The sequence below is a fragment of the Fusarium redolens genome (assembly GCF_020744475.1).
Source record: "Fusarium redolens strain MPI-CAGE-AT-0023 chromosome Unknown BKA55scaffold_19, whole genome shotgun sequence".
Taxonomy (NCBI): domain Eukaryota; kingdom Fungi; phylum Ascomycota; class Sordariomycetes; order Hypocreales; family Nectriaceae; genus Fusarium; species Fusarium redolens.
Window position 1 is genome coordinate 471,411 of NW_025763682.1, and position 13,356 is coordinate 484,766.

Sequence of the window (13,356 nt, forward strand, 5' to 3'; positions counted from 1 at the left end):
TTGCTTTAATGGCTTTTATGGTATTTAGCTAATAAATAACTTTAATATTAATAAATAATTAGAAAAGGCACCTTGCTTCTTATGAAAATTTATTAAACATTATCCATATTGCTAAACTAATTAACATTACCTGTTTCATGACTCATTCATCATCATTCATCGTGGCATCATTGGCGCATCCTTTCACTCATACCAGAAAGCGTACCCATTTCAATTCCCCAAACACTATACCAGTTTGATGTCAACAGTCCCTCAGACGCCTATAATACAAAAGCCATCATACAATCGCAATGCCAGGCCAATTTACCACGAGAACCAGCTCATGCGACTCTCACTCCCTGACTGAACAAAGGCCCGGCATTCTAAAGTCAATGTCCGCAGCGAACGTGTCACTGATGTGACAATTTCCCCGTTGCTCTCCTCGAGTTGCTTGTTTTCATCACCGAGAACTGCATTGCTGCTCATCAGGTCCTTGTTCTGGGCAGCCAATGCATTTCTGCTGTTTTCCAGCTCCTTAATCTTTGCGACGATTTTATCGAGGACTTCATTGCAAGACTTTGTCGCATTTGCTGATTGCTCGAGTCTGCCCTCGAGGTCCTTGTATTTGGCAACAACACTATCATTGATAGTCTTCAGAGCTTCACTTTCAAGGACCAGGACTTTATTACTGCTCTGTAAAGCCTGGTTCTTTGCCGTGAGAGGCTCCTCGTTACTCGTGGCAGCATCCGTCGCATGCGCAATCTTCTCCAAAAGGTCCTGGTTCGTAGTAAAGAGATCTGCGTTACTTGACTCCAATTCCTTGTTCATCTCAACGAGGGATTCATTCTCAGTAACGAGATCTTTGTTACTTGACTCTAGCTCCTTATTCTTCTCAACAAGGGACTCATTCTGAGTAACGAGATCTCTGTTGCTTGACTCCAGCTCCTTGTTCTTCTCGATGAGGGCATCATTTTTGTTGTTGGCTGTATCAACTGACAGCTTAAGTTGGCCAATCTCACTGTAGAGATTTGCCTTCGCCATCACGTTAGCCTCGTGGATGCGATTATCGGGGTCAAAGAGCCCTTGGTACAAGGCTTGCACCTTGCGCTGAAGCCTTTCCACGTCTAGCTGCAACTTGAGATTATGCTGCATCACAGACTGTTTCTCCTGCTCGGATTGTCGGAGTTTCGTCTCGAGAGCTCTAGTCTTCTCAACCCAGTGCGCTTCTCTTTTCATTGGGTATGACAAAACTGATACATTAGCGTCAACCTCAATGTCAGTTTTCGTCAGAACATCCTCGGTCTGCTCTAGCTTGTCCTGCGTAGCATGCGTATTGCTCTGACTCATCTCTTTGACATGATCTCTCCAGTCACGAAGTGCAATAGCTAGGGCGCCATCGTCTTCAACCCACTCTCGTGGAAATTGTAGCTCTGAGAGCCGGCGGTGGGATGCGATTCTGGTGATAGGGTTGAGCTCTTGCGCTACTTTGATATCTGCGTCTGTCAAGACAATGCCTGCGCATGGCGACCCTTGGGATAAGAAATGCGCAAGATGTTGGATTTGTCGGGCGACCTTGAGGATCTCAACATGGGCCCCCGATTCCGGCTTCTCAGAAGAGGCTGCAGACATGTTGAGATTCAGGTCAATCTCGGATGTCTTTCAGCGCTCAGGGAGTGGATTCGGAGTAGTTGATGGTTGTCGTGATTGGGTAAAGCGGTGTAGAAGTGGGAATGGTTGACAGGGTTGACATTTCAGCAGGGATTGTCTATTTATAACCCAAGTCTTGTATGTTCAGAAGTTGCATGTTCCATCAGCCGATTTAATTCACTTCGACCTTTCACCTATGGATTAGGCAGCTGCGGATTAGGCAACTGCCTTTCTGTCACTGTCACAGCTGCTGTATTTCTGATATACCAAGAGAATGAGGAGCTCCGGCATTTCAATATTTGTCCAATGCATCTAAATGAAGCAATGTCTATAGAGTAAGGACATCTATGCCGCTGCAAGTCCGATGTTCTTTTTATCGACATTTTAATTTATCTATATAAAACACAAGTAACTTTTAAATATATATTTTGCAACAAAAGCGGCCTGTTGGTATTAAATGGGGAGACTGCCTCAGTGCTTTATACACTTTCGAACGTACATAACGCAGCACGTTCTTGATGTGTGTACCTAAGAGTAAAGCGTAATTGGCTTTTAATTGAACGAACAAAATCTAAGCCAAGCATAACAGCCACGCAAAGGGGTTGCCACAGCTAAAGTATTGGACATAACTCTTTCTTGTTCAGAGCGACTGTCGCGCAGGCACTTGGTGCTATGAACAATTACAAAAAAAGGAATTTTCGCAGTTACAGAGGCGCTCCTCACTCTGCTTATGGTTCATATTGGCAGTAATGAGGTCTAGCTACTGTGACACCTGGGAAGACTCACGGGGCTTGACATGTAGGTGAGTATCCTTTGGATGTTTTGTGTCTTATAAAGATATTGGCACAAACGGTCGATGGCGTCATGTACACTGTTCCTTTCCTTGTTCAGCAAGGTGCCTGAGATCATTCTTCAAACATAGTAGGTGTTTTTGTTATTAATACTTATAATTGCTTACACATATAGAACATGCAGAGAATAGGAAGCAACTAAGCAATCGAGCAGTGAGGATATGAACAATTGAATCACACATTGAACATTCCATTATGTTTACTCAAACGTAGTTAACACATTAATTATAAAAACGCTCATGACGCCAGCACTAGAACTGCATCCCAGCCTCTCGCCACGACGATAAGGGGCCTAGCTCTTGCCCTGATCATTTGAACAAGCAACTGCCTAATTTCAGCTACTACGAGAAGCAGTGATCATAGATTTCAGTGAACTCGTGAACAATAAAGTGGAACTGGAGGCGACAATCCGGGAAATAGAGGGCAAGATCACGGATCTTTGGCGCATCAACCGACAACAAGAGGAGAAGCTTAAGGACTTGGAGAAGCAAAACGAGGATCTAAATGTCAAGTTTGAAGCCACAAAGACAAGGCTTACACGGACCGAAATCACAATCCGAGCTCTGGAGGCAAAGGTTAAACTCCAGAAAGCCCAGAACGAAGATTTAAAAGAAAAGTCTCGACAGCAGCAGGACGAGATCAGGGCGTTGAAGACTCAAAAGCAAATGCGATAAGTTAGAGTATGCCGCCAGAGTCTCAGAGCTGAAGAGTGAGAATTCGGTCCAAGCCGCCAAGATCGCCGAGTCAGAGAAGGACAAGTCAAGCGAAGCCTTGGGCGTCAAACCCAACTTTTCTTTCCTCCAGTCCAAGCTTTTGCGCGTAGAATCTGAGTACAAAGACAATATCACAGAGCTGAATGCCAAGAATCTAAGGCAGGAAGTGGAATATAGAGAATTTATCGAGGTGTTGAAGAGCAGCAAGGAAGATTATGAAGCTAAGATCAAAGCCCAAGAGGATGACCTAAAGGAGAAAGAGGATACCATCTCAAAGCTGCGGATTGTTTTGCAAACAAGCGAGTCCTGGCGCAAAACTCAATCACAGCGACTCGTCCTGCTAGAAACCCAGGTCGAGACTCTAGAGGCCGAGAAGATCCTTCAAGACTCTAGGAGCCAAGAACTGGAAATGAAGTACAGTACCGAGATATTCCGACGTGAGAAGATACAACAGCGACTCAAGCTAAGCCAATACGATGTTGATCAGGTACACGAAGTTGCTCAGAGTCTGGAGTTTCATTTCAACAGCACCTATGTCAAGTTCTCTGGGGGTGACAAGCTACATACAAAGTCAGAATTGGAGGAAGCGTATAGAGAAGCGCAAAGGTTGCAGGATAAACGCAGGGGAATGGCTCTGGCGCGACGACTGCGTATTCAAGAGGAAGAAGATCGAGACAGCCATGCTTACTCAGAGGAAGATTAATTCTGCTGGCAAGACAGTAATGCAGTTGGGTGGGGTGGCTATCATAAGGCAAGTTTCTTTTGGTTTGAATGATGACGTGGCACTTGGGTCACGATTGCCCCCAGAGGGTATTATGAAATACATGAAATAACATACATTATCATTCCACCTTTTCTTTACAAGTTTTCGCGTTCACTGGTGAGAAAGGTAACATCCTTGAAGCTTTTGCTGCTATTACCTAACAGGTGTTACAACTCTTGAGGCCATGTCTCCTTGGGATGAACACGAACGGGAAAGTTTCAGCAACTATGCGGAAGCTTTGTTCTTTTCTATTGCTGTTATGATCAACTTACTTATTTGTACATTCATATACTGTAATTGTGTCACGCTGTCTTGTACTGTGATGGTGTTCAATGGTTTAGCTGTTCTGGGGACACCTTGTATTTTAATCTCACACCCACTGTGAATTTAAACCGAAGAAGATGTGATCTGGAATGCAGTGCGAATTCCAAGCTTTTGGAATACACATACGCCATGAGGAGCTGCTGTCTGGCGCTGGGGCCACTTTGTCTGAACATTGTTCGCGTATTGAAGGTAGTGCTCTAGAACAGATCCGCCAACAGTGTTTCATTGTATCCTGAATATGCGCTGTGGTTTCTCACCCGTTTGAATGTCAGTAACAATGGTTGACTGGCGTTGTCGAAAAGCAATGTCATCAAGGAAGTCAAACCTTCCTTCTTTGATAAATATCGAAAACCTCTACAGTCAAACTCCACCACCTAGTCCTCTGCTAAGATATCTTGCCAACAGTACCAACCACTCTCAAATAAAGACTTCTCTATGTCCTCACAAGCGTCGTTGGTAAAAGCCAAGATTTTTAGACATGACAAGTGGCATGATACCCATATGTAAGGGGTAGATTTGGGTTGTGATCGGCAGGATACAGCGTATTCATACAACAACCCCTGTGAAGGCCGCTTACGTTCCGACAGCTGAATACGCTCTGCTGGTTGGATACGCTAAATATTCAATACGCTTTTGAGACCAAATACGCCATAAAAAATGAATGGGCTTTAATTGTGCCATGAGCTGATGACCTCATGCATGCTCTTATAGACCAGATGGCCACAATTAAATTTGTATAAATAAACAATTACCTCTCATTCTATAACAGTCCTTCAACCACCGAAACTGACAATTTTAACCATAAAACTATTCTTTTGATCCACATCTAAAAAAGGCATCCCGAGTACACGTCTTTGAATATGCATTACTCCCAGCTCCTCATCACCGCCGCTGCCCTCTTCACCCAAGGCAGCCTGGCCGTTGGTGTCAAAACCTACAGTGGTCGTGACTGCACCGGCACAGAACAGACTCTCACCGTCGATCACAACGCAGCTTGCAATCCCAAAGTCCAGCGATTTCAGTCTTACAGAGAGAACGGATTTGGACCCAGCAATGGGCAGAGAATTGCATTCTATGCTCAGCCGAGTTGCTCTCAGGAGTCGTTCATATATGACACGTACTCTTACAATGGAGATTACTTCCATTCTAAGCAGTGCTACAATATCGATGGCCATTCTCCTGTCAAGTACGCTCAGGGTGCGAAACTCTATTAGTTAGGTATGCCTACGCTTCTGACTGAATGAACTCACTGGATGTTGTTTCTGACTTGACTCTGTAGATTAAACCCTCTACCGCCCCAGTCATTGAGCGTACCATGAAGGGGAGTTGCAGATTGGCAAAATCACATTCGCTAGCGGTTGCAGTAAGATCAGCAATGGAAAATGCATTCCCTTCAATTCAATAGGCGGAGTCACGAAGAAAGAGCAGTAATATAAATTAGAAGGATGGAAAGAAAGATTTTCCCTGGGACAAAGAGTCGTTCGTTTACTAAAGGCCTGTAAGAGGACTTAGCATTTTATGTTTCCTTTATTCACTCTCTAGGAATTCAGGATCTCTACTGTGTATACATTCATTTTACCAAGGACATACTGGTAACACTAACTGAGGGTTCCTGTATGACTTGAGTGAATGGCTTTTGCTTTATCAGGGACCCTATCACTGTAGCCTGTGAATATGCCATGAGGTTCTATTAGGCCAAACAGGAGAAAGAATATTGACAGTAATACGCTGCTCTGCTGAAAGGGATATGAAGACTGGACTGGAAGAAGTTCTGTAAGAAGGGTAGAAGACATCTACCTCAAGGAAACTGATTTTTGTTTTGGTAATGCCGTTTCTCATTATTTCAATCCCGTTGAGGAAATATCAATGCTGCATTCATCCACTAAATATTTGTGCTGTTTTTGGCGCCATGTAGATGTTTCTGCTTCACAAAAGCTCTTCTGTAAAAGGACTTGACAACAGCAGCCCGCAGGTGAAATACAGGGCTCCGGTTAGAAGCGTTTGTCAGGTCGGCTTGATGTGGCTTGACTTCATACTCACCAGCTGTTGGTTTTTGTCGCGGACCAACCCCCCTCTTTAGATGTTGAATCCAGAGAGGAATTAGTTTAATATACTATTAAATATTAACTAGATTCATATAATACCTTTTATTAGGTTTATAAATTACATAGCTATTAGGCTTATTTAAGATATTTATAATTATAACTTTATTACTAAAGTAAATTTATAAGAAAGTTAATATTAAAAAAGTTAGATTTTAATAATAAGTTATTAATATATACTCTATAATAATAAATTTAAAAATAAGTATATTATAGCCTTTCTTTTATATTATCTTTTAATACTTTAATACTAAGCTTTAATAAAGTATTATTATAGGTGTCTTTCTAGTATTTAACTATCTAAAATATAATCCTGAGATTAGTAAAGTAAAAGGTTATAACCTGCCGTAATAGTTTACCAGCATATACCTCTGCTACTATAGCTGCTTTTTACTTAGGAGTAAATTTATAATTTCTTTAGCAATTTCTGCTTATTTTAATACTAAAATCGCATTATTTAGGAGCCATTAACCTTTTTATTTTCTTAGTTAAAGAAATTAATGTTATTTCGCGATGCTGACCAAAGCGGGGTAGACGCGTTGGTGTTGTCAGACTTTTGGCACGTGATTGGACCTCTACTTTAACAGCTCTTCTTTATGCAAAGTTACCCAGGGATTCAAATCCTAAGCTCTACAACTACTCCTACGTCTTAGTCAACTATGACACAAATGGCGGTTGAGCAGTGCTGTGGCCATCTCGTTTGCTTGGCAACGCGGGCAACGCCCGGCGTCAGGCAGGACACCTCAGTGACGCACACAGTGGGAAGCCTACTGTAGCGGCGGTTACGTTTCCTGCTGGCAGGGCTTGCAACGCAAAACCGGTTTGATTTACAACGCAGGGGTCTCTCGTCTGATGGAACCCGCTGGTCTGGACTCCTGCACTCAACAAGTTCTTTCCCCAGCCGTAACCCCAGCTCACCCCCAAGATTTCGATCTAGACCGCGGCGTAGTATTAACCAAGCTGGGGTACAAACCCACTCGCCCACAGACTGGGGAAAGTGAGCGCTATCCTGAAAGTAGTAGTAACACATGTAGCCCTTATAATTAGCGTGATACCGAAGAGGATGGCAGTCTGAGAATCAGACAGCTCAGCACCGGATTGTTTATCTGGCTGTGACCCAAATGCTGGGACGTCGTGTTGTGCTGGTGGAAGGTAGTCGAAAGCTTATCTCCCTGGGGTTCCTATGCTCTAAGGCTTACTTCTACTTGGGGAATAGGCGAAAGCACCTCCGTTGGTCTGTCACACCTAGCCTTCCAAAGTTCTACACCGGATGTGGCAAAGAGTGCGCGGATAGATGGAAGCCCCGTGACCTCTCTCCAGCACAAGCGCGACCCTTCTCCTCAGGCATTTATATTTACAACACAACCCGTCACAATTTCCTCATATAAACGAGACATCATTCTGCGCACTCCCAACAATCGACAATAATTAGCGTCATGGACAAGAAGTCATCCGAAGACCTCGGTGCCAGGCACATTGACCGGGCTCCCTCAGTCGAGAAAGGGTCCCTTGTCGATCTTGACGAAAGACGCCTCCGTGCTCAGGGTCATAAATCAGAACTCGAACGATCCTTCTCCTGGCTAGGTGCCATTTCCCTGGCATACAGGTTTGTTTCTTCGCTATGATACGCAGGGATCCGACTGACATGCGCTTGGTGCCAGTATTTCGAACTCGTGGCTTACATACGCATCCACCTTTGGTCTCGTACTCGTCTACGGAGGCGGCGTGACCGCCTTATTTGCTGTCCTTATCGCTGCTATTGTCCAATGGATCGTCTTCCTTGGTCTGGGCGAGCTATGCTCTGCGTTTCCATCATCCGGTGGTCAGTACCACTTCGTTTATATCCTCGCTCCGGCCAAGACCCGAAACTTCGCCGCCTACGTAACAGGCTGCATCACCATCATTGCCTGGTGGATCGGTACCTGCTCTGGCATTATATACACGGCTATATCAGCATTTGGTTGTGCTGTCGCCTGGTTTCCGGACTTTGCACAGGAACGGTACCAGGTCTATCTCTGCTACATCGGCGTCATCCTTCTGTCGCGTAAGTCCTCGATGTCAGGGACTTGCCACAAGCTAATAACTTCCATCAATAGTCGTTCCAATCTATACGATCAAGCAAAGATATATCGACTATATGACCAAATCCGCCACGGGCTTTTCACTGATTGGTATGGTCCTCACCATTGCACTATGCTTGGGAATGGCCGATGGCGACTATGCCCCTGGATCAATCATGCTCGAGAACCGCGGCATCAGCGGCTGGAATCCGGGAACAGGTTGGCTTTTGTCAATTGCTGCTTCCCTGTACTGCTATTCTACAAACGGCGCGGTTACCCATATCGCCGAAGAGCTGCCCAACCCCGGCCGCAAGCTTCCCCAGGTCCTGTAAGTTAACCAACTTGCCGATTGTAAGCAATGTTTTAACCATCTCCCAGGAATATGTCTATGGCTATGGGTGTTATCATTGTCATCCCATGGACTATTGCTATACTATTTTGCATCAAGGATATGGAAGCCGTCCAGAGTTCTTTTCTTCCCAGCTTCGAGGTCTTCTACCAAGCCACTGGAAGCAGGCCAGCTGCAACCGCACTGCAAGCATACCTGACCTTTCTGTACTATAGTGAGCTTTTGACGCGAGGTACGGGTACGCGTTTGCTAACTGCCCTTTTAGCATGCATTCCTAGTCAGTGGGTGACTTGCAGCCGTATCACCTGGGCCTTCGCCCGTGACGTGAGTGAGAATTAGCGACTTTGAGGCTTGGGAACCACTAACCAGTCCAAGCAAGGTCTTCCCTTTGCAACCTACTGGCAGCACATCGATCCCAAGCGTGGCATCCCTTGGAGAACAACTGTCCTCTCTGCTGTGTTCTGCGCCATCTACGGTTTAATCTACATTGCAAGCACGGCAGCTTTCAACTCGATCATCAACGCAATGTGCCTCACTCTGAACCTCTCATACATTATTCCCCAGGCAATCCTGCTTACACAGGGCCGCGACAAGCTGCCGAAACATGCATACAATCTTGGCAGATGGGGATTCGCTGTCAACGCATTCTCGGTTGTATTTTTGGTTGTCATTGGCGTTGTGTTCTGTTTACCTCAGACTAACCCCACATCAATCAACACAATGAACTAGTGAGCATCTTCGTTACATATTCTTGACGCACATTTCCGCTTGGGCTATTTGCTAACTGGTGTCGTAGCAACGCTCCCGTCGTCGTTGGTCTGTTCCTGCTCATCTGCCTGCTCTATATTGAACGCCGCCACAAGTTCAATGGCCCCAAAATCGATTGGGACCTGCTCAACGAGGTGAACACAGCTTCATGATCGTACTCGAAGACTTCATGCACCCAAATAACATGGATCACGGTTCTCCTTCACCAAAGGCGTGGAGCATATGAACCAGCATCAAACGTCGGTGACCGCAATTCTTCCCACTCCCGCCCAACCTGACGTTTTGGTAGCGTGGACGTAGCCACTTTTGACAACTCTTTTGTCTCATCCTCGCAAATTTCCGAGCTAGGAAAAGGGATCGTTATATTATATGGTTTTTAGGTCGGTTAAGACGAGTTGGGAGTAGGCCAGATCGGATATTACGGATTGGAACTGTCCGATAACATTGTATGGTCTAAAATTGAACTGCGGGAAAGGAAGGTCGGATGAGATACCTACATTCTTGTAATTAGGTCGCTCAAATGGATCGTATTCTAATCATGAGTACCTTGCGAGTAGACGCCGCTTCTGCCGACGCCCGAATACCATAGGACCACGCTCTGGGGCCTTAGGGGGTCACGGTAGGTCACACTCCACCAGCCACTTTAACGCCCATCGCTTTAACATTCCGCCACTTAACAAGAGTAGCAAAACCCATATCGTACTTAAATACCCCTACCATTGACGAGACGACCTAGCCTACTCCGTCTTCTAGCTCCACGCTAATAATAAGACGACTCTCGCGTAAGACTAAAGGTAGCTGCCTGAAGGCTTGGTCTAGACGGAAAGCTTGATAGAGCCATAGCAGTACACAAGCATTTCAAGGCAGAGATGCAATAGTTATTTGTTCTTAACAATGCCAACGATCTAGTGCTTTGTAGTATCGACAAAAGACATAATACATTGCAGAAGACGATAAGTCTATTTAACTATATCCCATAAGGCCCTATAGGGACGGCCCTATAGACTAATTAAGATAAGCTAATTACAGGAACACTTATAAGTCTAAGGCAGGGGCTTCAGGCCTCCTAGATAATAATTAATAAGGCAATAGTACTTTATAAGACAGTAAGTAATAAAAAGGCTAGGTACTAGAAGCTTACAGATACTAGAGTATTACTTAAAGAGCTTTATTAGCCCTCCTAGCAATCTCTTAAGGAGGAGTATATATTAATGCTAATTAAGGGGCACTTATTAAGGCTAGTTACTAGAAAAGAATAATAGCGCACCTTATAACAAATCGAATTTGACAAATATTAAATAGTTAAGCTTCTTAATAGTACTATAGAATATCTTAATTAAGCGGTTTTAGCAGGAAAATAATATAGTATATAAGGTCCTTTATATCCTTGCATATCTCGACAACAAGGACATCCTATTAGAGGTAATATTAGAAGAACTGAGGGTTCCCTTATCTTCAGGTTAATATCAAGGTTAAGGTTTTAAGTCCTAAAACTCAGATTGCAGGACTTATAGGGCTTAAGACCTAAAAGAGGCCACTTAAGAATATAAGATCTTAAAGATCCTTCTATTGCAACAAGATAACGACAATAATAATAACAACAGTTGAAGTGAAATCGGCATCCTTCCACGATTCAACAACACTTGAGACCTGATGGGATCCAGTCTTCTAGTTATCTCCCTTGGCTGGGAACAGCTCCTAGATAGGACCTTGGTGGTGTCTCGGGGTTGGTGGAGGAGGAGCACTTTCACTGATAATGACTTCGGCAAGGGGAGTTGGTAGGGCAGTGGCGAAAGAGTTATATTGGGACGGCTGAATCGGACTCAAAGAAGTTTCACCGACTACTAATTTACAGGTGATTGGCGCATTACACCTCAGTAAGCATTCCTTACAGTACGCATATCTCTGTGAATTGTAGGCTTATCAACACTAACGACTGACTCGGCGGAGTTTTCATCGTCGTTATCGTGTGGCTCGTCTGACATGGGGGAAAATTCATAGTTGTCGTCGTCGTCACCTTGGTGAGACTCGGGTGTCACTTCGTATGACCAAGGCCGCTCTGACACACGGGCTGTTTGACCAAGAAGGATCAAACTTGGATGAAATAGATCGCGAGGAATACTCCGTCACAGCTTACGAATACGAGGATCCAGGGAAGGATAAAACAGACCAACTTCAGTCACTCTTTCGATTAGAAACCAAGAGCTTCAACGCCAGTCAACATCCCTCGTCAAATGTGACATTGGGCTTACAGGGAGCTTGGGGTAGAGGGACTTGGGCCGAAGAGGTGCACGGGAGGCAAGAGTCGTCGGCGGGGCACCAAAAGCTACGTTTGGACTCGATCGAACCCGTCGTGGTGAGACGCTAATGGCTGCGCACTGCGGGGTTGGAGAGCTTGGCGTTCGATGAGCCTCCTTGGCGTGTGTTTCCGTAGGGACATCTGCGGGAGAAGTCGAGTTCGAACAGCGGCGGGCAAGTTAAGCGGTGAGCACGAGGGATCGGTGGGAGCGTCGGTCATTGAATTGGTCGGTATACGAGGAGGCGACCGCGAGACAGGCATCGGCAGCAGCATATCAGCGCGATCTAGCCCTGAAGACATTGGGCATAGCAGCAGGGCGCTCTTGTCGGGGTGTGACCGAGTATATCATTGAGAAGCTTCGCTCTGAGTTTGCGCGAAGCACTCATGATGTCGCGTCATTGGGAGGATGGAGTCATGTCAGATATTTAGGTGAAATTGTGTACATGTTGATGATTGCAGCAGTTGATCCATGAAGAATTATCAGAGATCCGAGAATCCAACGACAAGATGGACTGGGTCGTCCAGCTCTTTATGCATAAATGAAGTGTTGCCCATTTTAGCAGTATCAGTTACTCTAGTGGGTCTAGGGTTTGATATGCGACACTTCCTCCTTCAGCATATACTCAACAAGTCGGAACAAAACAGGCTAACAAAACTGTAGAAATATTGGGAATTTCATATTTGAGACGCCGTTCACCGGGCATACTTGAAGTATTCTTCAGCAATGTCATCGCGGTCCTCGGGACACGATTGACTGCTGATGGCGAAGACGAGAAAGAATAGGGCAGTCATGGCGTGCTGATCATCCTCGTCCATGTCCATTTCATCCCGTAGCCACTACGAGAGATTCCAGCTTGCACGGCGGTAATTTCCTCAGGCTGAACTAGTTGATGATGATGGAAACCGAGATCGTCCTGGTGCTCGGCTTCAGACCCGGCTCAGAACCGGGATTGTGATCAAGATTGGGACTGTGACTGAGACTCACATGGACAGGGACAGGGACCGGAAAGAGGCGAAAGCCTGGACTGGCCCCCTGAAGCTGAAACTGCACTGGTGGATAACCCCACGCGTACTGCAGCTCCTGCAAGGCACGAGTGAATAGGGTAAAGAGGTTAACAGTAACCAAAACTTCGGAAGTTCGGGGGGTAGATGCCAAGCAGGACAATTTAGGGGGTAACAAGAGCTGGCTGTCAATAACACCTTGGATCTAGATTAGGTAGTAGATGGTGATTAACTCTACGTACACACTAGACTACCAAGGTAGTTGGATCAGACATTAAGGGCGTACACTTTCCCTCGGTGATCTTCATATAAGCTCTGAGAAATGCGCTTCTTTCCATTATCGGAAATATCAAAGTAGTCTGCTTAATTGTGTTCTTTGACCATAGGATAATATTCGTAATTCGCCATGCTCGCAACCACCTTTCGAGCCGCAGTCTACCAGTTATATAGATCAATCAAATAATCACACCTATTGACAGAATAGATTTATAACAATAAA

At 45.2% G+C, this 13,356-nt stretch overlaps 5 protein-coding genes across 5 annotated transcripts; 3 read left to right on the top strand and 2 right to left on the bottom strand.

The window, feature by feature from the left end:
* Positions 1–303: 303 nt before the first annotated feature.
* Positions 304–1,608, bottom strand: BKA55DRAFT_523918 (uncharacterized protein; the record flags this gene model as incomplete). Its single annotated transcript, XM_046188676.1, has 1 exon — positions 304–1,608. The coding sequence occupies one exon, from the start codon at positions 1,606–1,608 to the stop codon at positions 304–306; it is 1,305 nt and encodes a 434-aa protein (XP_046043921.1).
* Positions 1,609–2,482: 874 nt separating this feature from the next.
* On the top strand, positions 2,483–3,893 carry BKA55DRAFT_598263 (uncharacterized protein; the record flags this gene model as incomplete). The annotated part of the gene is made up of 4 exons (XM_046196212.1): positions 2,483–2,521; positions 2,900–3,123; positions 3,170–3,627; positions 3,688–3,893. 4 exons carry the CDS (start codon positions 2,483–2,485, stop codon positions 3,891–3,893), a joined length of 927 nt encoding a protein of 308 aa, XP_046043922.1.
* A 1,244-nt stretch (positions 3,894–5,137) lies between these two features.
* On the top strand, positions 5,138–5,491 carry BKA55DRAFT_523701 (uncharacterized protein; the record flags this gene model as incomplete). Its single annotated transcript, XM_046188662.1, has 1 exon — positions 5,138–5,491. One exon carries the CDS (start codon positions 5,138–5,140, stop codon positions 5,489–5,491), a length of 354 nt encoding a protein of 117 aa, XP_046043923.1.
* Positions 5,492–7,815: 2,324 nt separating this feature from the next.
* Positions 7,816–9,708, top strand: BKA55DRAFT_598265 (amino acid/polyamine transporter I; the record flags this gene model as incomplete). The annotated part of the gene is made up of 7 exons (XM_046196213.1): positions 7,816–7,985; positions 8,041–8,423; positions 8,476–8,767; positions 8,818–9,002; positions 9,054–9,112; positions 9,164–9,516; positions 9,585–9,708. 7 exons carry the CDS (start codon positions 7,816–7,818, stop codon positions 9,706–9,708), a joined length of 1,566 nt encoding a protein of 521 aa, XP_046043924.1.
* Positions 9,709–12,548: 2,840 nt separating this feature from the next.
* BKA55DRAFT_544603 (uncharacterized protein) lies at positions 12,549–13,195 on the bottom strand (the record flags this gene model as incomplete). The annotated part of the gene is made up of 4 exons (XM_046190728.1): positions 12,549–12,692; positions 12,841–13,055; positions 13,100–13,102; positions 13,144–13,195. The coding sequence occupies 4 exons, from the start codon at positions 13,193–13,195 to the stop codon at positions 12,549–12,551; spliced, it is 414 nt and encodes a 137-aa protein (XP_046043925.1).
* Between the last annotated feature and the right edge of the window lie 161 nt (positions 13,196–13,356).